We start from the raw sequence: 24,251 nt of genomic DNA on the forward strand, positions 1-24,251 counted from the left end.
ATGGGTTTACGTGTTTACCGGGATGGGTTTAAGTGTTTACCGGGATGGGTTTACACGTTTACCGGGATGGGTTTACGTGTTTACCGGGATGGGTTTAAGTGTTTACTGGGATGGGTTTACACGTTTACCGGGATGGGTTTAAGTGTTTACCGGGATGGGTTTAAGTTTTTACTGGGATGCGTTTAAGTGTTTACCGGGATGCGTTTACGTGTTTACCGGGATGGGTTTACGTGTTTACCGGGATGGGTTTAAGTGTTTACCGGGATGGGTTTACGTGTTTACCGGGATGCGTTTAAGTGTTTACCGGGATGCGTTTAAGTGTTTACCGGGATGCGTTTAAGTGTTTACCGGGATGGGTTTAAGTGTTTACCGGGATGGGTTTAAGTGTTTACCGGGATGCGTTTAAGTGTTTACCGGGATGCGTTTAAGTGTTTACCGGGATGGGTTTAAGTGTTTACCGGGATGCGTTTACGTGTTTACCGGGATGGGTTTAAGTTTTTACCGGGATGCGTTTACGTGTTTACCGGGATGGGTTTAAGTGTTTACCGGGATGCGTTTACGTGTTTACCGGGATGCGTTTAAGTGTTTACCGGGATGGGTTTAAGTGTTTACCGGGATGGGTTTAAGTGTTTACCGGGATGGGTTTAAGTGTTTACCGGGATGCGTTTAAGTGTTTACCGGGATGCGTTTACGTGTTTACCGGGATGCGTTTAAGTGTTTACCTGGATGGGTTTAAGTGTTTACTGGGATGCGTTTACGTGTTTACTGGGATGGGTTTAAGTGTTTACCGGGATGCGTTTACGTGTTTACTGGGATGGGTTTAAGTGTTTACCGGGATGCGTTTAAGTGTTTACCGGGATGCGTTTACGTGTTTACCGGGATGCGTTTAAGTGTTTACCTGGATGGGTTTAAGTGTTTACTGGGATGCGTTTACGTGTTTACTGGGATGGGTTTAAGTGTTTACCGGGATGCGTTTACGTGTTTACCGGGATGCGTTTACGTGTTTACCGGGATGCGTTTACGTGTTTACCGGGATGGGTTTACGTGTTTACCGGGATGCGTTTAAGTGTTTACCGGGATGCGTTTAAGTGTTTACCGGGATGCGTTTACGTGTTTACCGGGATGGGTTTAAGTGTTTACCGGGATGCGTTTACGTGTTTACCGGGATGGGTTTAAGTGTTTACCGGGATGCGTTTAAGTGTTTACCGGGATGGGTTCAAGTGTTTACCGGGATGGGTTTAAGTGTTTACCGGGATGGGTTTAAGTGTTTACCGGGATGCGTTTAAGTGTTTACCGGGATGCGTTTAAGTGTTTACCGGGATGGGTTTAAGTGTTTACCGGGATGGGTTTACGCTTTTACCCGGATGTGTTTACGCTTTTACTCAGATGTGTTTACGTGTTACTCGGGATGTGTTTACGCTTTTACCCGGATGTGTTTACGTGTTACTCGGGATGTGTTTACGCGTTTACCCGGATGTGTTTACGCTTTTACCCGGATGTGTTTACGCTTTTACCCGGATGTGTTTACGTGTTTACTCGGATGTGTTTACGCTTTTACCCGGATGTGTTTACGCTTTTACCCGGATGTGTTTACGCTTTTACTGGGATGTGTTTACGCTTTTACTCGGATGTGTTTACGCTTTTACTCGGATGTGTTTACGCTTTTACCCGGATGTGTTTACGCTTTTACCCGGATGTGTTTACGCTTTTACTGGGATGTGTTTACGCTTTTACTCGGATGTGTTTACGCTTTTACTCGGATGTGTTTACGCTTTTACCCGGATGTGTTTACGCTTTTACTCAGATGTGTTTACGTGTTTACCCGGATGTGTTTACGCTTTTACCCGGATGTGTTTACGCTTTTACCCGGATGTGTTTACGCTTTTACCCGGATGTGTTTACGTGTTTACCGGGATGTGTTTACGCTTTTACCTGGATGTGTTTACGCTTTTACCGGGATGTGTTTACGCTTTTACCGGGATGTGTTTACGCTTTTACCCGGATGTGTTTACGCTTTTACCGGGATGTGTTTACGCTTTTACCCGGATGTGTTTACGCTTTTACCGGGATGTGTTTACGCGTTTACCGGGATGTGTTTACATGTTTACCCGGATGTGTTTACGTGTTTACCGGGATGTGTTTACGCTTTTACCGGGATGTGTTTACGCTTTTACCTGGATGTGTTTACGCTTTTACCCGGATGTGTTTACGCTTTTACTCGGGTGTGTTTACGCTTTTACTCGGGTGTGTTTACGCTTTTACTCGGGTGTGTTTACGCTTTTACTCGGATGTGTTTACGCTTTTACTCTGGTGTATTTACGCTTTTACCGGGATGTGTTTACGCTTTTACTCGGGTGTGTTTACGCTTTTACTCGGATGTGTTTACGCTTTTACTCTGGTGTATTTACGCTTTTACCGGGATGTGTTTACGCTTTTACTCGGGTGTGTTTACGCTTTTACCGGGATGTGTTTACGCTTTTACTCGGGTGTGTTTACGCTTTTACTCGGATGTGTTTACGCTTTTACTCGGATGTGTTTACGCTTTTACTCGGGTGTGTTTACGCTTTTACTCGGGTGTGTTTACATGTTTACCGGGATGTGTTTACGCTTTTACCCGGGTGTGTTTACGCTTTTACTCGGGTGTGTTTACGCTTTTACTCTGGTGTATTTACGCTTTTACCGGGATGTGTTTACGCTTTTACTCGGGTGTGTTTACGCTTTTACTCGGGTGTGTTTACGCTTTTACTCGGGTGTGTTTACGCTTTTACCCGGATGTGTTTACGCTTTTACCGGGATGTGTTCACCTGCATTTGTTTCAGGAGCGTACGCCCGTCTCGTGGCCCGACAGACTCGGTATCGTTGAAGGAGCAGCAGCAGCTCTACAGTTCCTGCACTGCCCCCCCACAGGTCAGGAACCGCTGATACACGGAGACGTTAAAAGGTCAGAACCCCACATGACATCACAACATGACATCAGAACCCTGTAGCAACAGGTGTGGCAGGGTGGTTGATTCGCTTAATTCGTTCAAAGTGACAGAGTCCACACCAATATGGTTACGACATCTGCACCCCGCCATCAGTACACAGGCTGTGTTCGAAACTGCATACTACATACTTCATACTGCATACTTCATACTGCATACTTCATACTGCATACTTCATACTGCATACTACATACTGCATACTACATACTGCATACTACATACTACATACTACATACTTCATACTCCATACTTCATACTGCATACTTCATACTGCATACTTCATACTGCATACTGCATACTTCATACTGCATACTCCATACTGCATACTGCATACTTCATACTGCATACTGCATACTGCATACTGCATACTTCATACTGCATACTTCATACTGCATACTCCATACTGCATACTACATACTGCATACTTCATACTGCATACTTCATACTGCATACTTCATACTGCATACTTCATACTGCATACTCCATACTGCATACTACATACTGCATACTTCATACTGCATACTTCATACTCCATACTTCATACTGCATACTTCATACTGCATACTACATACTGCATACTTCATACTGCATACTTCATACTGCATACTCCATACTGCATACTGCATACTTCATACTGCATACTGCATACTGCATACTTCATACTGCATACTTCATACTGCATACATACTTCATACTGCATACTTCATACTGCATACTTCATACTGCATACTTCATACTACATACTCCATACTGCATACTACATACTGCATACTGCATACTGCATACTCCATACTTCATACTGCATACTTCATACTGCATACTCCATACTGCATACTACATACTGCATACTCCATACTTCATACTGCATACTTCATACTGCATACTACATACTGCATACTGCATACTGCATACTCCATACTTCATACTGCATACTTCATACTGCATACTTCATACTGCATACTTCATACTGCATACTCCATACTGCATACTGCATACTTCATAATGCATACTGCATACTGCATACTTCATACTGCATACTCCATACTTCATACTGCATACTACATACTGCATACTGCATACTTCATAATGCATACTGCATACTGCATACTTCATACTGCATACTCCATACTTCATACTGCATACTTCATACTGCATACTCCATACTGCATACTACATACTGTATACTGCATACTACATACTGCATACTCCATACTTCATACTGCATACTTCATACTGCATACTCCATACTGCATACTACATACTGCATACTCCATACTGCATACTACATACTGCATACTGCATACTGCATACTCCATACTTCATACTGCATACTTCATACTGCATACTCCATACTGCATACTACATACTGCATACTGCATACTGCATACTCCATACTTCATACTGCATACTTCATACTGCATACTCCATACTTCATACTGCATACTTCATACTGCATACTGCATACTACATACTGCATACTCCATACTTCATACTGCATACTTCATACTGCATACTTCATACTGCATACTTCATACTGCATACTGCATACTGCATACTTCATACTGCATACTCCATACTTCATACTGCATACTTCATACTGCATACTGCATACTGCATACTCCATACTTCATACTGCATACTTCATACTGCATACTTCATACTGCATACTGCATACTTCATACTGCATACTGCATACTTCATACTGCATACTCCATACTGCATACTTCATACTGCATACTCCATACTGCATACTACATACTACATACTGCATACTGCATACTCCATACTTCATACTGCATACTTCATACTGCATACTCCATACTGCATACTTCATACTGCATACTGCATACTGCATACTTCATACTGCATACTCCATACTCCATACTTCATACTGCATACTTCATACTGCATACTGCATACTACATACTGTATACTTCATACTGCATACTGCATACTGCATACTACATACTGCATACTCCATACTTCATACTGCATACTGCATACTGCATACTTCATACTGCATACTCCATACTCCATACTTCATACTGCATACTTCATACTGCATACTGCATACTACATACTGTATACTTCATACTGCATACTGCATACTACATACTCCATACTCCATACTTCATACTGCATACTTCATACTGCATACTGCATACTACATACTGTATACTTCATACTGCATACTGCATACTGCATACTACATACTGCATACTCCATACTTCATACTGCATACTCCATACTCCATACTTCATACTACATACTTCATACTGCATACTTCATACTGCATACTGCATACTTCATACTGCATACTGCATACTACATACTGCATACTCCATACTTCATACTGCATACTGCATACTGCATCCTACATACTGCATACTGCATACTGCATACTACATACTGCATACTCCATACTTCATACTGCATACTGCATACTGCATCCTACATACTGCATACTTCATACTGCATACTGCATACTACATACTGCATACTTCATACTGCATACTCCATACTGCATACTGCATACTTCATACTGCATACTCCATACTTCATACTGCATACTTCATACTGCATACTGCATACTTCATACTGCATACTTCATACTGCATACTTCATACTGCATACTTCATACTGCATACTGCATACTACATACTGCATACTGCATACTACATACTGCATACTCCATACTTCATACTGCATATTTCATACTGCATACTTCATACTACATACTGCATACTCATTGATCAGACAGTATGCATAGCGTTTACCCACAATGCATTTGGCTCCTGCCCGAGCTGAAATCAGCCGGCCTGAAGCCGATTTCTCTTAAGCTCTAAACTCTATAAACTTTAGCAACATTTGAAACATTTTCAGGTGAGAAAGTAGTCGTTTAGATCCCCAACATGTTGAAAACCTGACAAAATACCGGCTGTTTACCATTTTGTTCCCACGAATTCGGCGCTACTAAAGCTAGCCGCAGTGAGCTAACGCACTTCCTGTTATTTTCACAAAATAAAATACCCGTTGCCTTTTATCATAGGGAAAGCCATTACCATACAATTGGTGCTTTTGTTTTGAAAACAGGAAGTGAACCTACCCTCGTTGTAGCTAGCTTGAAACTGCCGTTTTGACAGGAAATGACGATCGGCGACGTCACGTTACGTTGCATCTTGGGTAGTTTGAGTATGAGTAGTGACCTCATGATGCATACCCAACATTTCAGAGAATCTAGTATGCATCCGGGAACTTAAAAAAAGTTAAAGTTAGTAGGAGTAGTGGGAGTAGTAGGAGAAGTATGTGGTGTGGAACACAGCCCCAGTCTTATCTCTGGTAACATCACCTGTCATGGCTGAATGACTCAGCTGTTGGAGCTGTAGTTCCTCCACAAAGGCCACTCGCCCTCAAAAAAACTTTAAAAAAACAAATGTTCCGTCATTTTTACTTAAGTTTGGTTTATTGGTACCAGTCTGGTTCTGTGGTTCTGGTTCCTTCCTTAGCAGAACCTCTTCCTTCCAAACACAGCTCTTTCTCTATGTCTCTGCAGTTCCAACATCTTGTTGGACCAGCACCTGGTGGCCAAGCTTTCGGACTTTGGGCTGGCTCGGTACGCGCCGCCCGGCCCGTCGGGCAGCTCGGCGACTCAGACGACCTCCGTCGGCAGAACAGCGACAGTCAGAGGAACGCTGGCGTACCTGCCGGAAGAATACGTGAGGAGGGGAGTGCTGTGCACGGCAGTGGACGTCTACAGCTTTGGAGTGGTGAGACGCGTCAGGGGCTGATGGGAAATGTAGTCTGTCAGAAGGTGTGGAGTTCACTCTGAGTTCTGTGTGTGTTTCAGGTTCTGCTGGAGGTGCTGACCGGACACCGAGCTCTGGAGAGAGACAAGAAGTCCGGAGAGAGATACCTGGTCAGAACCTTAGATAGATGGAACCGAACCACACCCTCATGGATAGGTCACATTGTTTGGTCCAGTCTGGATCGGCCGGTATGTTCCGATGGTCCAGTCTGGCCCCAGTCTGGCCCCAGTCTGGCCCCAGTCTGGCCCCAGTCTGGCCCCAGTCTGGCCCCAGTCTGGCCCCAGTCTGGCCCCAGTCTGGATCCGCCGGTGTGTTCCGATGGTCCATTCTGGTCCCAGTCTGGATCGGCCGGTGTGTTCCGATGGTCCATTCTGGTCCCAGCCTTGATCGGCCGGTGTGTTCCGATGGTCCATTCTGGTCCAAGTCTTGATTGGCCGGTGTGTCCTGATGGTCCAGTCTGGTCCCAGTCTAGATCGGCCGGTGTGTTCCGATGGTCCATTCTGGTCCCAGTCTTGATCGGCCGGTGTGTTCCGATGGTCCATTCTGGTCCCAGTCTTGATCGGCAGGTGTGTTCCGATGGTCCATTCTGGTCCCAGCCTTGATCGGCCGGTGTGTTCCGATGGTCCATTCTGGTCCCAGTCTTGATCGGCAGGTGTGTTCCGATGGTCCATTCTGGTCCCAGTCTTGATCGGCCGGTGTGTTCCGATGGTCCAGTCTGGTCCCAGCCTTGATCGGCCGGTGTGTTCCGATGGTCCATTCTGGTCCCAGTCTGGATCGGCCGGTGTGTTCCGATGGTCCATTCTGGTCCCAGTCTGGATCGGCCGGTGTGTTCCGATGGGCCATTCTGGTCCCAGTCTTGATCGGCAGGTGTGTTCCGATGGTCCAGTCTGGTCCCAGCCTTGATCGGCCGGTGTGTTCCGATGGTCTATTCTGGTCCCAGTCTGGATCGGCCGGTGTGTTCCGATGGTCCATTCTGGTCCTAGTCTGGATCGGCCGGTGTGTTCCGATGGTCCATTCTGGTCCTAGTCTGGATCGGCCGGTGTGTTCCGATGGTCCAGTCTGCAGATAACATCAACCTTCCTTTAGTGTCCTCTTTTCTAGAGAAGTTAGAACCAGAACTTTGACCCGGTTCTGTTTGTTTGGTCCTTCTCCCTGCTTGGTGCTCTGAAGTCCAAACTCATTCTCAAAGCGTTATTTTGTGGTTCTGGTTTGCAGAAGGACCTGGTGAAAGACGTTTCGGCTGGTCCGAGTGGTACCACGGCAGAAGCGTGGCGGAACCAGCTGGACAGGCGCCTGATCTCAGGTCAGTGATGGAGTTTGGACCACAGTTTTTGTTCTGCTGACACTGGTTCTGAATTGTCCTGGTACCTCATTGTTCTGAATTCTCCTGGTACCTCCTTGTTCTGAATTCTCCTGGTACCTCCTGTTTCTGAATTCTCCTGGTACCGCTTTGTTCTGAATTCTCCTGGTACCTCTTTGTTCTGAATTCTCCTGATTCTGAATTCTCCTGGTACCTCCTGGTTCTGAATTCTCCTGGTACCTCCTGGTACCTCTTTGTTCTGAATTCTCCTGGTACCTCCTGATTCTGAATTCTCCTGGTACCTCCTGATACCTATTTGTTCTGAATTCTCATGGTACCTCTTTGTTCTGAATTCTCCTGGTACCTCCTGGTACCTATTTGTTTTGAATTCTCCTGGTACCTCCTGGCACCTCCTGGTTCTGAATTCTCCTGGTACCTCCTGGTTCTGAATTCTTCTGGTACCTCCTGGTACCTCCTGGTTCTGAATTCTCCTGGTACCTCCTGGTAGCTCTTTGTTCTGAATTCTTCTGGTACCTCCTCGCACCTCCTGGTTCTGAATTCTTCTGGTATCTCCTGGTTCTGAATTTTTCTGGTACCTCCTGGGACCTCTTTGTTCTGAATTCTCCTGGTACCTCCTGGCACCTCCTGGTTCTGAATTCTCCTGGTACCTCCTGGTTCTGAATTCTTCTGGTACCTCCTGGTTCTGAATTCTCCTGGTACCTCCTGGTACCTCTTTGTTCTGAATTCTTCTGGTACCTCCTCGCACCTCCTGGTTCTGAATTCTTCTGGTATCTCCTGGTTCTGAATTTTTCTGGTACCTCCTGGGACCTCTTTGTTCTGAATTCTTCTGGTATCTCCTGGGACCTCTTTGTTCTGAATTCTCCTGGTACCTCCTGGTACCTCTTTGTTCTGAATTCTCCTGGTACCTTCTGGTTCTGAATTCTCCTGGTACCTCTTTGTTCTGAATTCTCCTGGTACCTCCTGGTACCTCTTTGTTCTGAATTCTCCTGGTACCTTCTGGTTCTGAATTCTCCTGGTACCTCCTGGGTCTGCAGGCACTGCTGAGCCCGCCGGCTGCCTGGAGGTGGTGGGTCTGGCCTGCCGGAGTCTCGACAAGCAGAGGAAGAAGAGGCCGACCATGACAGAGGTCAGAACCAGAACCAGTTGTGGAGTTCCTCAGGGTTCAGAGCCTCTTCTGTTTCTCACCTGGATGTTTTTTTCTCAGGTGTTTGACAGACTTCAGAACATCCACAGCGTGGTGAGGAAGGGCGCCTCCTCCTGCCCCAGACCCCCCCGGTCCCTGGACTTTAGTGTGGACATGGTTTCCCAGCAGCTGTCCAACCTGGGCCCCCTGCAGCCCTCCTCTTCCTCCTCTTCTTCCTCTTCTTCCTCATCCTCCTCTTCCTCCTTCTGTGCCCTCACCCGTCCTCACCCACTCCACTCCTCCTCCCACCCCCCCCTCTCCTCCTGCTCCTCCCTCCTCGGCCCATGTGAGACGGATGAGAGTCGAGGTTTCTCCCAGTACCACCTCCGGTCCAACGGAACCAGCTGCCGGTCTCTGTCCCCGACCTTCAGAGACCAGAACCCCAGTCCAGCCACGGCCCGGCCTTCTGTACCCACGGAGGACCGGTACTCCTTCCCTCCCCGGCCCATCCGTTCGGGACTCGGGGTCACCACGGGGCACTCTGGGCTGTCTCCAGCAGGGTCCCTGCAGTCCACCTCACCTGGGCCCTCAGGTAGGTCCTACGGTTAATGAGCAGCATTGGTGGGCGGAGCTTGTTTCTCTGAGTGATCCGGGTGAGTCTGACAGCTCTTTCTGTTTCAGTCCAGCTGAATCCCAGCAGGACGCACCTGCCGGAGAAGGAAACCCAGTACGAGGAGGGTCGGATCAGAACCCCTGAGCTGCTGTCCTCTGATGACCTGTGTAAGTTTAACTCGTTTATCACCGTCCGTCCTCCTGCAGCGTTTAGGATCCTAGGTTGGAACTAAGGTTTAGTTCTGAGTCGCGGACAGAACTGTTTGGGTCACTGAATAACTGCACCTGCTCCGTGGCTCAGCTGACTCGTGGTGTCCCACAGGGCTTAGTCATTGGCCCCCCTTCGGTTCTCTGTTTCCAGTCTGCCTGGTGACCATAAGCCGCATTCGGACTGTAGGAACCTTTGGCAGTTCCTATAACCTTTTAATCCACGGGACCGTTTTCTCCCGCATTCGCACATACAGGAACTAGGGACCATGGCCCTCGGGAACACGGCCCTCGGGAACTAGGGACCAGGGCCCTCGGGAACACGGCCCTCGGGAACTAGGGACCAGGGCCCTCGGGAACTAGGTACCACGGCCCTCGGGAACTAGGGACCAGGGCCCTCGGGAACACGGCCCTCGGGAACTAGGTACCACGGCCCTCGGGAACTAGGGACCAGGGCCCTCGGGAACACGGCCCTCGGGAACTAGGTACCACGGCCCTCGGGAACTAGGGACCAGGGCCCTCGGGAACTAGGGACCAGGGCCCTCGGGAACTAGGTACCACGGCCCTCGGGAACTAGGGACCAGGGCCCTCGGGAACTAGGGACCAGGGCCCTCGGGAACTAGGTACCATGGCCCTCGGGAACTAGGGACCAGGGCCCTCTGGAACTAGGGACCAGGGCCCCCTGGAACTAGGGACCAGGGCCCTCTGGAACTAGGGACCACGGCCCTTGGGATTTAGGGACCAGGACCCTCGGGAACTAGGGACCGCGGCCCTCGGGAACTAGGGACCACGGCCCTCAGTTCCTGGAACCATTTCAGCTCCTTCTCCTCAGCTGGGTCTGTTCTGGGTTCCATAGCAACACATCTGACGGAGGTGTTTGGTGGCTGGTAGCTCCGCCCCATGGTGGTTGGTAGCTCCGCCCCATGGTGGTTGGTAGCTCCGCCCCTTGTCATGTTGTCAGGCTGAAATGTTTCCTCATACGACATATAATGTGATGTAATGTGATGTAATGTCATGGGTTAGGGTTAGTCTGTATTTCCTCTCCCACCTGCTGCTTGGTTCTGACCCGGCTCCTTTGTGTTGCACAGATACAGGGATGAGTTCTGCGGGCCTCAGAGGACCAGAGGAGAGCGATGAGCTGGATTTCCTTCCAGCTAAACGTACCTGACAGATTCCTGTTGTGGACCAAAGGCGACGCAGAGCAGCCACAACTGCAGGAAGCTGAACTGGTCCAGCTGAACTGGTCCAGCTGTTCCAGCCGAACTGGTCCAGGTGAACTGGTCCAACCGAACTGGTCCAGGTGAACTGGTCCAGGTGAACTGGTCCAACCGAACTGTTCCAGCAGTTCCAACCGAACTGTTCCAGCTGTTCCAGCCGAACTGGTCCAGCTGAACTGGTCCAGCTGAACTGGTCCAACCGAACTGGTCCAACCGAACTGGTCCAGCCGAACTGGTCCAGCTGAACTGGTCCAGCTGAACTGGTCCAACCGAACTGGTCCAACCGAACTGGTCCAGCCGAACTGGTCCAGCTGAACTGGTCCAACCGAACTGGTCCAGCTGAACTGGTCCAGGTGAACTGGTCCAGCCGAACTGGTCCAGGTGAACTGGTCCAGCTGAACTGGTCCAACCGAACTGGTCCAGCCGAACTGGTCCAACCGAACTGGTCCAGCTGAACTGTTCCAGCTGTTCCAGTCGAATTGGTCCAACTGAACTGGTAGCCGAACTGGTCCCAGTGAGCAGCAACCAGCTGGATCCAGAACCTGGAACTATTTATTCGTACACTTCCCTTAAACATCCGATCCTTCTTCAGTTCTCTGTAACGTTCCTGGATGCTGAGCAGACGTTTTTTATCCAATCAGCCGACTTCTTTCTACACTTTCAGATCCTGAACTGTATTTAATTATTTTTATATGTTTTCTACCAACAAAATAAATGGAGGCACTTTGTGTCTTAAATGAAAAATACTTTGTTTACCCCAAAGGAAAGTTCTGATTCATTCTGAACAGTTACTGCTGCAGTAATCAGAGTACTTCTGGAGAAGTTACTCACAGGTGTTCAGAGTGCAGCCCCCTGTGGTGTTGGCTAAATTTATTATTATTTACTGAATTAAAATGAATTTACAGATTATTTGTTGTTGCTGGGAGACGGGTCACCAAACGGTAAGAACTGGGCTCCAGAATCCTGCTGATCTTCAGTTATAAAAGAAAAAGAGTCATGAAAATCACTTCAGAATTCAGTTTCAGGGGATGTTTGTGTTGTGTTTCACATTCTGCCGGGTCAGAAGTGGATCTTTGGCTCCATTTTTACCATCTGGAGAAAACCCAGCATCGGAGCCAACATTTCCCCCTCCAGCTCATAACCATCTGCAAAGTACCAGGAAGTGATTAAGTTATGTTCTACATGTAAAAACTTTCAGGCTGTGTGATCTAAAAAACGTTCTAATGGTGAAAATGAGGAAATAAGTGATTTCCACTAACTTTCAAAGACTGATTAAAAATCAAACACAAGTTTATTATGAATTTCAATTCATTTTTTATTTTTTTATTTATATAGCGCCAAATACAACAAATGTCATCTCACGGCACTTCGATAATAAAGTCCAATTCAAGCCAGTTGGAATTCAATTCATTGTAATCATGATTATTCTTTCTGTGGTCTTTCTATGAAGAAAAGTTCAATCATTTATCACATTTTAAACAGATTTATTAACTGTCGGGCCTGGACGGCAACACACAAGGACCATGTTGAACCGGCAAAAACGGGCTTCCGTAGTATACTTAAGTATTCAAAAGTACGTTTTCTAATATCAGTACATTGCTGTATTGTTTTCTGAATGCTTTTACAGAACCATGTAACTCTCTGAAACCACTAAATGTAGACTTTTTGCACCACTCTGCTACAGAATAACAACAACACGGCAGCTCTGAGCTAACAGCTCTGAGCTAACAGCTAACAGCTCTGAGCTAACAGCTAACAGCTCTGAGCTAACAGCTAACAGTACGCGTTCATTCATTCATTGGTCTTAAAGTGTCGGTGAAATAAAGACAGAAAATAAACGGATCTCCAGTGACCTAAATATCTTCCGAAGGACGCCGACTTTCACCGAACTTATCGGTGAGTAGATGAAGGTATTTTATGGCAGAAATAAGGTCCAGGTTTAAAAAAAAAACTTCTCCTTTAAGAAAGATTTTATTCAGTTAATTTTGTTATTTTGTATTAAAGTGAATTCCTGAATAATAATTTGTTTTCCACGTGTTCATGTCACTCAAAAAATATGCATCGAATTCAATTCAGGTTCGAGTTAAATAGTTAAAAAAATCGTTTCGCTCACAAAAAAAAGGGCTAAAAAATTCAGCAGGCCAGGAAGGGGGACGGCCGGCCTCCTAATGAGGGGTCCTGTTTTATTTTCAGGGAGTTGGCGACCCGAGTTCTGCCTGAACCCAAATGAACGACACATCAGAACCACGAAGGGTCGGATTCCTCCCAGAGAACCGCTGATTCTGAACCCAACAGGTTCTAAGTCCACTCAGAAACCTGGTTCTGGATGTTCTGTGAGGTTCTGAAAGCTCTGAGAACCAGAACCAGAACTCCTTTATGGTCTGTAAACTGTAAAACTGAGCTGAGTTCCTGTTCTGGACCCTCAGGTCGGGTCCAATAAGCCCCATCACTGATGCTTCTGTGGATCAGAACCGGATGTAAAGGGTTCATTTAAATGGCGTGACGTCACTGCAGACCCGAACCACGTCATCACGCTGCTCTGACCTCACCACCAGAACCCGAATCATGTCAAACGGCTGCTTCCCGTGCGCGCGCGTGGGCGAGGGGCGTGTGCTTGTCCGCGGCGTGGCACTGGCGTCGGGAGCGCGCATCATCATTCTGCTGATGGTGCTGAGCGCGGGGATGCGCAGAGGAGGAGGAAACATCGATCCTGTGACTGATCACCTCATCGATCCCAGCTGAGAGCGGAGCGCGAGGCGGGCTGGACCGGGTCGGAGATGAGGTGACGGGCCGCAGGTGATCCAGGTAGGACCGACCGCCGGCGCACCAGGGTCCGTCTGAAGGTCGGTGCTTTGAGGCTGCGCGCCTCGCGTGCGGCGATGCGCGGGATCAGAGCAGCGCGAGGCGTGTTATTGAACCCACGGACCCTCTTCTGTAGATCGGCTCACAGTCCGGACGGAACCGAACCACGTGACGCGGGAAAACCCCGCAGTTTGTTCGGGCTGCTACGGCGTCCTGCGCGCGCAGAATGTGAGGATTTGTTAACGGAGTCTGGTGGCGGTTCAGAGTGATGCCAGCTGACAGGTGGTGCTGATGCTGAGCCCCACGTGCTGCAGCGGGTGGGGGATCACAGGTGGTGCTGATGGAGGTTTTACTCTTTATTTCTTTATTTCATGCTCACAGAGCAGGGAGGGTGCGTGCGTTAGTGACGTCAGACATCAGGTCACGTGACTCCACTGGCGTCTTTGTGTTCTTTCTATGAGGGATCAGCTGATTGGTGTCATCACACAGGGACGCCATGACGTCATGAAATCTGATGTTTTTACTCTGAAAGTTTTAAACATTTGAAGGTTTCAGTTCCAGCCAATCAGACGGCAGCGGGCTGTGGTTCGGATCCGGATCAGACCGGTTCTGTGTCCTGACCCGGGACCTGCAGGCTGCTCCACCTGTGCAGGTGTTGGCACTGTTTTCATGATGACATCACTTCCTGTTCTGATGTTTCACAGTGAAAACAAACAGCTGCACACTGAGCATGCTCAGAACCTCCAGGAGGTCCAACAGGACCAACAGGTCCAACAGGTCCAACAGGACCAACAGGGCCAACAGGTCCAACAGGGCCAACAGGACCAACAGGACCAACAGGGCCAACAGGTCCAACAGGTCCAACAACAGGTCCAACAACAGGTCCAACAGGACCAACAGGTCCAACAGGTCCAACAGGACCAACAGGACCAACAGGTCCAACAGGACCAACAGGACCAACAGGACCAACAGGTCCAACAGGTCCAACAGGTCCAACAACAGGTCCAACAGGACCAACAGGTCCAACAGGTCCAACAGGACCAACAGGACCAACAGGACCAACAGGACCAACAGGTCCAACAGGGCCAACAGGACCAACAGGACCAACAGGACCAACAGGGCCAACAGGTCCAACAGGTCCAACAACAGGTCCAACAGGTCCAACAGGACCAACAGGTCCAACAGGTCCAACAGGACCAACAGGACCAACAGGTCCAACAGGACCAACAGGACCAACAGGACCAACAGGTACAACAGGTACAACAGGACCAACAGGACCAACAGGTCCAACAGGTCCAACAGATCCAACAGGTCCAACAGGACCAACAGGTACAACAGGACCAACAGGACCAACAGGTCCAACAGGTCCAACAGGGCCAACAGGTCCAACAGGACCAACAGGTACAACAGGACCAACAGGGCCAACAGGACCAACAGGTCCAACAGGACCAACAGGGCCAACAGGTCCAACAGGACCAACAGTTCCAACAGTTCCAACAGGGCCAACAGGACCAACAGGTCCAACAGGACCAACAGGACCAACAGGTACAACAGGACCAACAGGACCAACAGGTCCAACAGGTCCAACAGGGCCAACAGGTCCAACAGGACCAACAGGACCAACAGGTCCAACAGGTCCAACAGGACCAACAGTTCCAACAGGTCCAACAGGACCAACAGGTACAACAGGTACAACAGGACCAACAGGACCAACAGGTCCAACAGGTCCAACAGGACCAACAGGACCAGCAGGACCAACAGGTCCAACAGGTCCAACAGGACCAACAGGTCCAACAGGTCCAACAGGGCCAACAGGACCAACAGGTCCAACAGGACCAACAGGGCCAACAGGTCCAACAGGACCAACAGTTCCAACAGTTCCAACAGGTCCAACAGGTCCAACAGGACCAACAGTTCCAACAGGTCCAACAGGACCAACAGGACCAACAGGTCCAACAGGTCCAACAGGACCAACAGTTCCAACAGGTCCAACAGGACCAACAGTTCCAACAGGTCCAACAGGTCCAACAGGTCCAACAGGACCAACAGGTCCAACAGGTCCAACAGGACCAACAGGACCAACAGGTCCAACAGGTCCAGCAGATCCAGCAGGACCAACAGGACCAACAGGACCAACAGGTCCAACAGGTCCATCAGCACCAACAGGTCCAACAGGTCCAGCAGATCCAGCAGGACCAACAGGACCAACAGGACCAACAGGTCCAGCAGATCCAGCAGGACCAACAGGACCAACAGGTCCAACAGGACCAACAGTTCCAACAGGTCCAACAGGTCCAACAGGTCCAACAGGACCAACAGGTCCAACAGGACCAACAGGACCAACAGGTCCAACAGGTCCAACAGGACCAACAGTTCCAACAGGTCCAACAGGACCAACAGTTCCAACAGGTCCAACAGGTCCATCAGCACCAACAGGTCCAACAGGTCCAGCAGATCCAGCAGGACCAACAGGACCAACAGGTCCAACAGGTCCAGCAGATCCAGCAGGACCAACAGGACCAACAGGACCAACAGGTCCAACAGGTCCATCAGCACCAACAGGTCCAACAGGTCCAGCAGATCCAGCAGGACCAACAGGACCAACAGGACCAACAGGTCCAGCAGATCCAGCAGGACCAACAGGACCAACAGGACCAACAGGTCCAGCAGATCCAGCAGGACCAACAGGACCAACAGGACCAACAGTTCCAGCAGATCCAGCAGGACCAACAGGACCAACAGGACCAACAGTTCCAACAGGTCCAACAGGTCCAACAGGTCCATCAGCACCAACAGGACCAACAGGTCCATCAGCACCAACAGGACCAACAGGTCCAACAGGTCCAACAGGACCAACAGGACCAACAGGTCCAACAGGTCCAGCAGATCCAGCAGGACCAACAGGACCAACAGGACCAACAGGTCCAACAGGTCCATCAGCACCAACAGGTCCAACAGGTCCATCAGCACCAACAGGACCAACAGGTCCATCAGCACCAACAGGACCAACAGGTCCATCAGCACCAACAGGTCCATCAGCACCAACAGGTCCAACAGGTCCATCAGCACCAACAGGTCCAACAGGTCCAACAGGTCCATCAGCACCAACAGGTCCAACAGGTCCAACAGGTCCAGCAGGTCCAGCAGGACCAACAGGACCAACAGGACCAGCAGGACCAACAGGTCCAACAGGACAAACAGGTCCAGCAGGTCCAGCAGGACCAACAGGACCAACAGGACCAGCAGGACCAACAGGACCAGCAGGACCAACAGGTCCAACAGGGCCAGCAGGACCAACAGGTCCAACAGGGCCAACAGGTCCAACAGGGCCAACAGGTCCAACAGGACCAACAGGACCAACTGGTCCAACAGGTCCAACAGGACCAACAGGTCCATCAGGTCCAACAGGTCCATCAGGTCCAACAGGTCCAACAGGGCCAACAGGTCCAACAGGACCAACTGGTCCAACAGGTCCAACAGGTCCAACAGGACCAACTGGTCCAACAGGTCCAACAGGTCCAACAGGACCAGCAGGTCCAACAGCACCAACAGGACCAACTGGTCCAACAGGTCCAACAGGTCCAACAGGTCCAACAGGGCCAACAGGTCCAACAGGACCAACAGGACCAACTGGTCCAACAGGTCCAACAGGTCCAACAGGACCAACAGGTCCAACAGGTCCAACAGGACCAACAGGACCAGCAGGTCCAACAGGTCCAACAGGTCCAACAGGTCCAACAGGACCAACTGGTCCAACAGGTCCAACAGGACCAACAGCACCAGCAGGACCAACAGGTCCAACAGGACCAACAGGTCCAACAGGACCAACAGGACCAACAGGACCAGCAGGACCAACAGCACCAACAGGACCAACAGGTCCAACAGGACCAACAGGACCAACAGGACCAGCAGGTCCAACAGGTCCAACAGGTCCAACAGGTCCAACAGGACCAACAGGTCCAACAGCACCAGCAGGACCAACAGCACCAACAGGTCCAACAGGTCCAACAGGTCCAACAGGTCCAACAGGACCAACTGGTCCAGCAGGACTAACAGGTCCAACAGGACCAACAGGTCCCGGTTTCAGTCAGACGGTATGTGATGTCACAGCCTGCCCTCACCGGGACGGCTCCGCCCTCTTTGGGACGGCTGCGCCCTCTTTGGGACGGCTGCGCCCTCATCGGGACGGCTCCGCCCTCTTTGGGACGGCTCCGCCCTCTTTGGGACGGCTGCACCCTCTTTGGGACGGCTCCGCCCTCTTTGGGACGGCTCCGCCCTCTTTGGGACGGCTGCGCCCTCTTTGGGACGGCTCCGCCCTCATCAGAACACGCTTCCAACAAACCCAGTAAATACTCCGAGTCTAACCTTAACCCAGTAAATACTCCGAGCCTAACCCTAACCCAGTAAATACTCCGAGCCTAACCCTAACCCAGTAAATACTCCGAGCCTAACCCAGTAAATACTCCGAGCCTAACCTTAACCCAGTAAATACTCCGAGCCTAACCTTAACCCAGTAAATACACCGAGCCTAACCCTAACCCAGTAAATACTCCGAGCCTAACCTTAACCCAGTAAATACTCCGAGCCTAACCCTAACCCAGTAAATACTCCGAGCCTAACCCTAACCCAGTAAATACTCCGAGCCTAACCCTAACCCAGTAAATACTCCGAGCCTAACCCAGTAAATACTCCGAGCCTAACCTTAACCCAGTAAATACTCCGAGCCTAACCCAGTAAATACTCCGAGCCTAACCTTAACCCAGTAAATACTCCGAGCCTAACCTTAACCCAGTAAATACTCCGAGCCTAACCCTAACCCAGTAAATACTCCGAGCCTAACCCTAACCCAGTAAATACTCCGAGTCTAACTCTAACCCAGTAAATACTCCGAGTCTAACCTTAACCCAGTAAATACTCCGAGCCTAACCCTAACCCAGTAAATACTCCGAGCCTAACCCTAACCCAGTAAATACTCCGAGCCTAACCCTAACCCAGTAAATACTCCGAGCCTAACCCTAACCCAGTAAATACTCCGAGTCTAACCTTAACCCAGTAAATACTCCGAGCCTAACCCTAACCCAGTAAATACTCCGAGTCTAACCTTAACCCAGTAAATACTCCGAGCCTAACCCTAACCCAGTAAATACTCCGAGCCTAACCCAGTAAATACTCCGAGCCTAACCCTAACCCAGTAAATACTCCGAGTCTAACCTTAACCCAGTAAATACTCCGAGTCTAACCTTAACCCAGTAAATACTCCGAGCCTAACCCTAACCCAGTAAATACTCCGAGCCTAACCCTAACCCAGTAAATACTCCGAGTCTAACCCTGGTTCTGATCCGTTTGTGGGTTCAGGGTTTGGTTCTGATCCGTTTGTGGGTTCAGGGTTTGGTTCTGATCCGTTTGTGGGCCTCGGGGTTTGGTTCTGATCCGTTTGTGGGTTTAGGGTTTGGTTCTGATCCGTTTGTGGGTTCAGGATTTGGTTCTGATCCGTTTGTGGGTTCAGGGTTTGGTTCTGATCCGTATGTGGGTTCAGGGTTTGGTTCTGATCCGTTTGTGGGTTCAGGATTTGGTTCTGATCCGTTTGTGGGTCTCGGGATTTGGTTCTGATCCGTTTGTGGGCCTCGGGATTTGGTTCTGATCCGTTTGTGGGCTTCGGGATTTGGTTCTGATCCGTTTGTGGGCCTCGGGGTTTGGTTCTGATCCGTTTGTGGGCCTCGGGGTTTGGTTCTGATCCATTTGTGGGCCTCGGGATTTGGTTCTGATCCATTTGTGGGCCTCAGGGTTTGGTTCTGATCCATTTGTGGGCCTCGGGATTTGGTTCTGATCCGTTTGTGGGCCTCGGGGTTTTGTTCTGATCCGTTTGTGGGCCTCGGGATTTGGTTCTGATTCATTTGTGGGCCTCAGGGTTTGGTTCTGATCCGTTTGTGGGCCTCGGGGTTTGGTTCTGATCCGTTTGTGGGCCTCGGGGTTTGGTTCTGATCCGTTTGTGGGCCTCGGGGTTTGGTTCTGATCCGTTTGTGGGCCTCGGGGTTTGGTTCTGATCCGTTTGTGGGCCTCGGGGTTTGGTTCTGATCCGTTTGTGGGCCTCGGGGTTTGGTTCTGATCCGTTTGTGGGTTCAGGGTTTGGTTCTGATCCGTTTGTGGGCCTCGGGATTTGGTTCTGATCCGTTTGTGGGTTCAGGGTTTGGTTCTGATCCGTTTGTGGGCCTCGGGATTTGGTTCTGATCCGTTTGTGGGTTCAGGGTTTGGTTCTGATCCGTTTGTGGGCCTCGGGATTTGGTTCTGATCCGTTTGTGGGCTTCGGGATTTGGTTCTGATCCGTTTGTGGGCTTCGGGATTTGGTTCTGATCCGTTTGTGGGTTCAGGGTTTGGTTCTGATCCGTTTGTGGGCCTCGGGGTTTGGTTCTGATCCGTTTGTGGGTTCAGGGTTTGGTTCTGATCCGTATGTGGGTTCAGGGTTTGGTTCTGATCCGTTTGTGGGCCTCGGGATTTGGTTCTGATCCGTTTGTGGGCCTCAGGGTTTGGTTCTGATCCGTTTGTGGGTTCAGGGTTTGGTTCTGATCCGTTTGTGGGTTCAGGGTTTGGTTCTGATCCGTTTGTGGGTTCAGGGTTTGGTTCTGATCCGTATGTGGGTTCAGGGTTTGGTTCTGATCCGTTTGTGGGTTCAGGGTTTGGTTCTGATCCGTTTGTGGGCCTCGGGATTTGGTTCTGATCCGTTTGTGGGCCTCGGGATTTGGTTCTGATCCGTTTGTGGGCCTCGGGGTTTGGTTCTGATCCGTTTGTGGGCCTCGGGGTTTGGTTCTGATCCATTTGTGGGCCTCGGGATTTGGTTCTGATCCATTTGTGGGCCTCAGGGTTTGGTTCTGATCCATTTGTGGGCCTCGGGATTTGGTTCTGATCCGTTTGTGGGCCTCGGGGTTTGGTTCTGATCCGTTTGTGGGCCTCGGGGTTTGGTTCTGATCCGTTTGTGGGCCTCGGGGTTTGGTTCTGATCCGTTTGTGGGCCTCGGGGTTTGGTTCTGATCCGTTTGTGGGCCTCGGGGTTTGGTTCTGATCCGTTTGTGGGTTCAGGGTTTGGTTCTGATCCGTTTGTGGGCCTCGGGATTTGGTTCTGATCCGTTTGTGGGTTCAGGGTTTGGTTCTGATCCGTTTGTGGGCCTCGGGATTTGGTTCTGATCCGTTTGTGGGTTCAGGGTTTGGTTCTGATCCGTTTGTGGGCCTCGGGATTTGGTTCTGATCCGTTTGTGGGCTTCGGGATTTGGTTCTGATCCGTTTGTGGGCTTCGGGATTTGGTTCTGATCCGTTTGTGGGTTCAGGGTTTGGTTCTGATCCGTTTGTGGGCCTCGGGGTTTGGTTCTGATCCGTTTGTGGGTTCAGGGTTTGGTTCTGATCCGTATGTGGGTTCAGGGTTTGGTTCTGATCCGTTTGTGGGCCTCGGGATTTGGTTCTGATCCGTTTGTGGGCCTCAGGGTTTGGTTCTGATCCGTTTGTGGGTTCAGGGTTTGGTTCTGATCCGTTTGTGGGTTCAGGGTTTGGTTCTGATCCGTTTGTGGGTTCAGGGTTTGGTTCTGATCCGTATGTGGGTTCAGGGTTTGGTTCTGATCCGTTTGTGGGTTCAGGGTTTGGTTCTGATCCGTTTGTGGGTTCAGGGTTTGGTTCTGATCCGTTTGTGGGTTCAGGGTTTGGTTCTGATCCGTTTGTGGGCCTCGGGGTTTGGTTCTGATCCGTTTGTGGGCCTCGGGATTTGGTTCTGATCCGTTTGTGGGCCTCGGGGTTTGGTTCTGATCCATTTGTGGGCCTCGGGGTTTGGTTCTGATCCATTTGTGGGCCTCGGGGTTTGGTTCTGATCCATTTGTGGGCCTCGGGATTTGGTTCTGATCCATTTGTGGGCCTCGGGATTTGGTTCTGATCCATTTGTGGGCCTCGGGGTTTGGTTCTGATCCGTATGTGGGTTCAGGGTTTGGTTCTGATCCGTATGTGGGTTCAGGGTTTGGTTCTGATCCGTATGTGGGTTCAGGGTTTGGTTCTGATCCGTTTGTGGGTTCAGGGTTTGGCTCTGATCCGTATGTGGGTTCAGGGTTTGGCTCTGATCCGTATGTGGGTTCAGGATTTGGTTCTGATCCGGTCCTCACAGAGATACAAAGATGGCTTCTGCCGCCGTGCCTTTGAGCCTCAGATGTGTGACAGCAGGATGAATGTAGGTCAGCTGATTCTCTGCTCGGCAACACTGAAGAAAATCCCAACCTCAGTCCTCACAGCTGATTGGCTGAGAGCTCCAACCAGGCAGCCAATAACCTTTCAACCCCCGGGTGCCCTGTGTGTGTATGTGTGTGTGTGTGTCCTGGGTTTTGGCCAGATCCAGGTCCAGATCCAGGTCCAGATCCAGGTCCAGATCCAGGTCCAGATCCAGGTCCAGATCCAGGTTCAGATCCAGGTCCAGATCCAGGTCCAGATCCAGGTTCAGATCCAGGTCCAGATCCAGGTTCAGATCCAGGTCCAGATCCAGGTCCAGATCCAGGTTCAGATCCAGGTCCAGATCCAGGTTCAGATCCAGGTCCAGATCCAGGTCCAGATCCAGGTCCAGATCCAGGTCCAGATCCAGGTTCAGATCCAGGTCCAGATCCAGATCCAGATCCAGGTTCAGATCCAGGTTCAGATCCAGGTCCAGATCCAGGTTCAGATCCAGGTCCAGATCCAGGTCCAGATCCAGGTCCAGATCCAGGTTCAGATCCAGGTTCAGATCCAGGTCCAGATCCAGGTCCAGAACTGTGAGACCACCTGCTGCAGCAGAACTTCAGCCTCTCACAGAAAAGACTTCTGGGAAATGGAGTTTGGATTCTGTTTGCCCAAAGAGTCTGAACCTGGTTCTGAACCTGGTTCTGAACCTGGTTCTGGGTCCATAAAACCTGACTGAACCCGTCCTGACTTTGTGTTTGTTATGAATCAATAATTCTTTTTTTTTTTCAGTTATAAATTTACAAACATTAGAAAATCAAAACTGACAACAAAACATACAGAACAAAAAAAATCTCACCCTAAACTAACACAAGTGCTGCAATATATATCTGTACATATAAATATATATCTGTACATATAAATATATATCTGTACATATAAATATATATCTGTACATATAAATATATATCTGTACATATAAATATATATCTGTACATATAAGTATATATCTGTACATATAAATATATATCTGTACATAAATATATATATCTGTACATATAAATATATATCTGTACATATAAATATATATCTGTACATAAATATATATCTGTACATAAGTATAAATATATATCTGTACATAAGTATAAATATATATCTGTACATAAGTATAAATATATATCTGTACATAAATATATATCTGTACATATAAATATACATCTGTACATAAATATATATCTGTACATAAGTATAAATATATATCTGTACATATAAATATATATCTGTACATATAAATATATATCTGTACATATAAATATATATCTGTACATATAAATATATATCTGTACATATAAATATATATCTGTACATAAATATATATCTGTACATATAAATATACATCTGTACATAAATATATATCTGTACATAAGTATAAATATATATCTGTACATATAAATATATATCTGTACATATAAATATATATCTGTACATATAAATATATATCTGTACATATAAATATATATCTGTACATAAATATATATCTGTACATAAGTATAAATATATATCTGTACATATAAATATATATCTGTACATATAAATATATATCTGTACATATAAATATATATCTGTACATAAGTATAAATATATATCTGTACATATAAATATATATCTGTACATATAAATATATATCTGTACATATAAATATATATCTGTACATAAGTATAAATATATATCTGTACATATAAATATATATCTGTACATAAGTATAAATATATATCTGTACATAAGTATAAATATATATCTGTACATATAAATATATATCTGTACATATAAATATATATCTGTACATAAGTATAAATATATATCTGTACATATAAATATATATCTGTACATATAAATATATATCTGTACATATAAATATATATCTGTACATATAAATATACATCTGTACATATAAATATATATCTGTACATATAAATATACATCTGTACATATAAATATATAT

General features: G+C 48.4%; 2 protein-coding genes across 3 annotated transcripts in view; both read left to right on the forward strand.

Moving 5' to 3' along the window:
• The window catches only part of irak1 (interleukin-1 receptor-associated kinase 1), a 53,522-nt gene extending 40,846 nt beyond the window's left edge, over window positions 1–12,676 (forward strand). The window contains exons 8-16 of one of the 2 annotated variants that reach the window (XR_012770472.1): window positions 2,820–2,941; window positions 6,538–6,751; window positions 6,832–6,900; window positions 8,006–8,093; window positions 9,146–9,237; window positions 9,316–9,826; window positions 9,916–10,014; window positions 11,142–11,353; window positions 11,428–12,676. Coding sequence is in view for 1 of the 2 variants with exons in the window: in XM_075475870.1 (XP_075331985.1) it covers window positions 2,820–2,941; window positions 6,538–6,751; window positions 6,832–6,900; window positions 8,006–8,093; window positions 9,146–9,237; window positions 9,316–9,826; window positions 9,916–10,014; window positions 11,142–11,221 (1,275 nt within the window). In the remaining variant the exon portion in view is untranslated. Of the gene's footprint in view, window positions 1–2,819; window positions 2,942–6,537; window positions 6,752–6,831; window positions 6,901–8,005; window positions 8,094–9,145; window positions 9,238–9,315; window positions 9,827–9,915; window positions 10,015–11,141 lie in introns of both variants that reach the window. The other variant, XM_075475870.1, reaches the window with a different exon arrangement.
• A 1,071-nt stretch (window positions 12,677–13,747) lies between these two features.
• Window positions 13,748–24,251, forward strand: part of ccdc120a (coiled-coil domain containing 120a) — a 61,694-nt gene continuing 51,190 nt past the window's right edge. The window contains exon 1 of the mRNA XM_075475871.1: window positions 13,748–14,075. The gene's annotated coding sequence lies outside the window, so the exon portion shown is untranslated. The remainder of the gene's footprint in view (window positions 14,076–24,251) is intronic.

This window comes from Odontesthes bonariensis, chromosome 10, assembly GCF_027942865.1.
Source record: "Odontesthes bonariensis isolate fOdoBon6 chromosome 10, fOdoBon6.hap1, whole genome shotgun sequence".
Lineage (NCBI taxonomy): Eukaryota > Metazoa > Chordata > Actinopteri > Atheriniformes > Atherinopsidae > Odontesthes > Odontesthes bonariensis.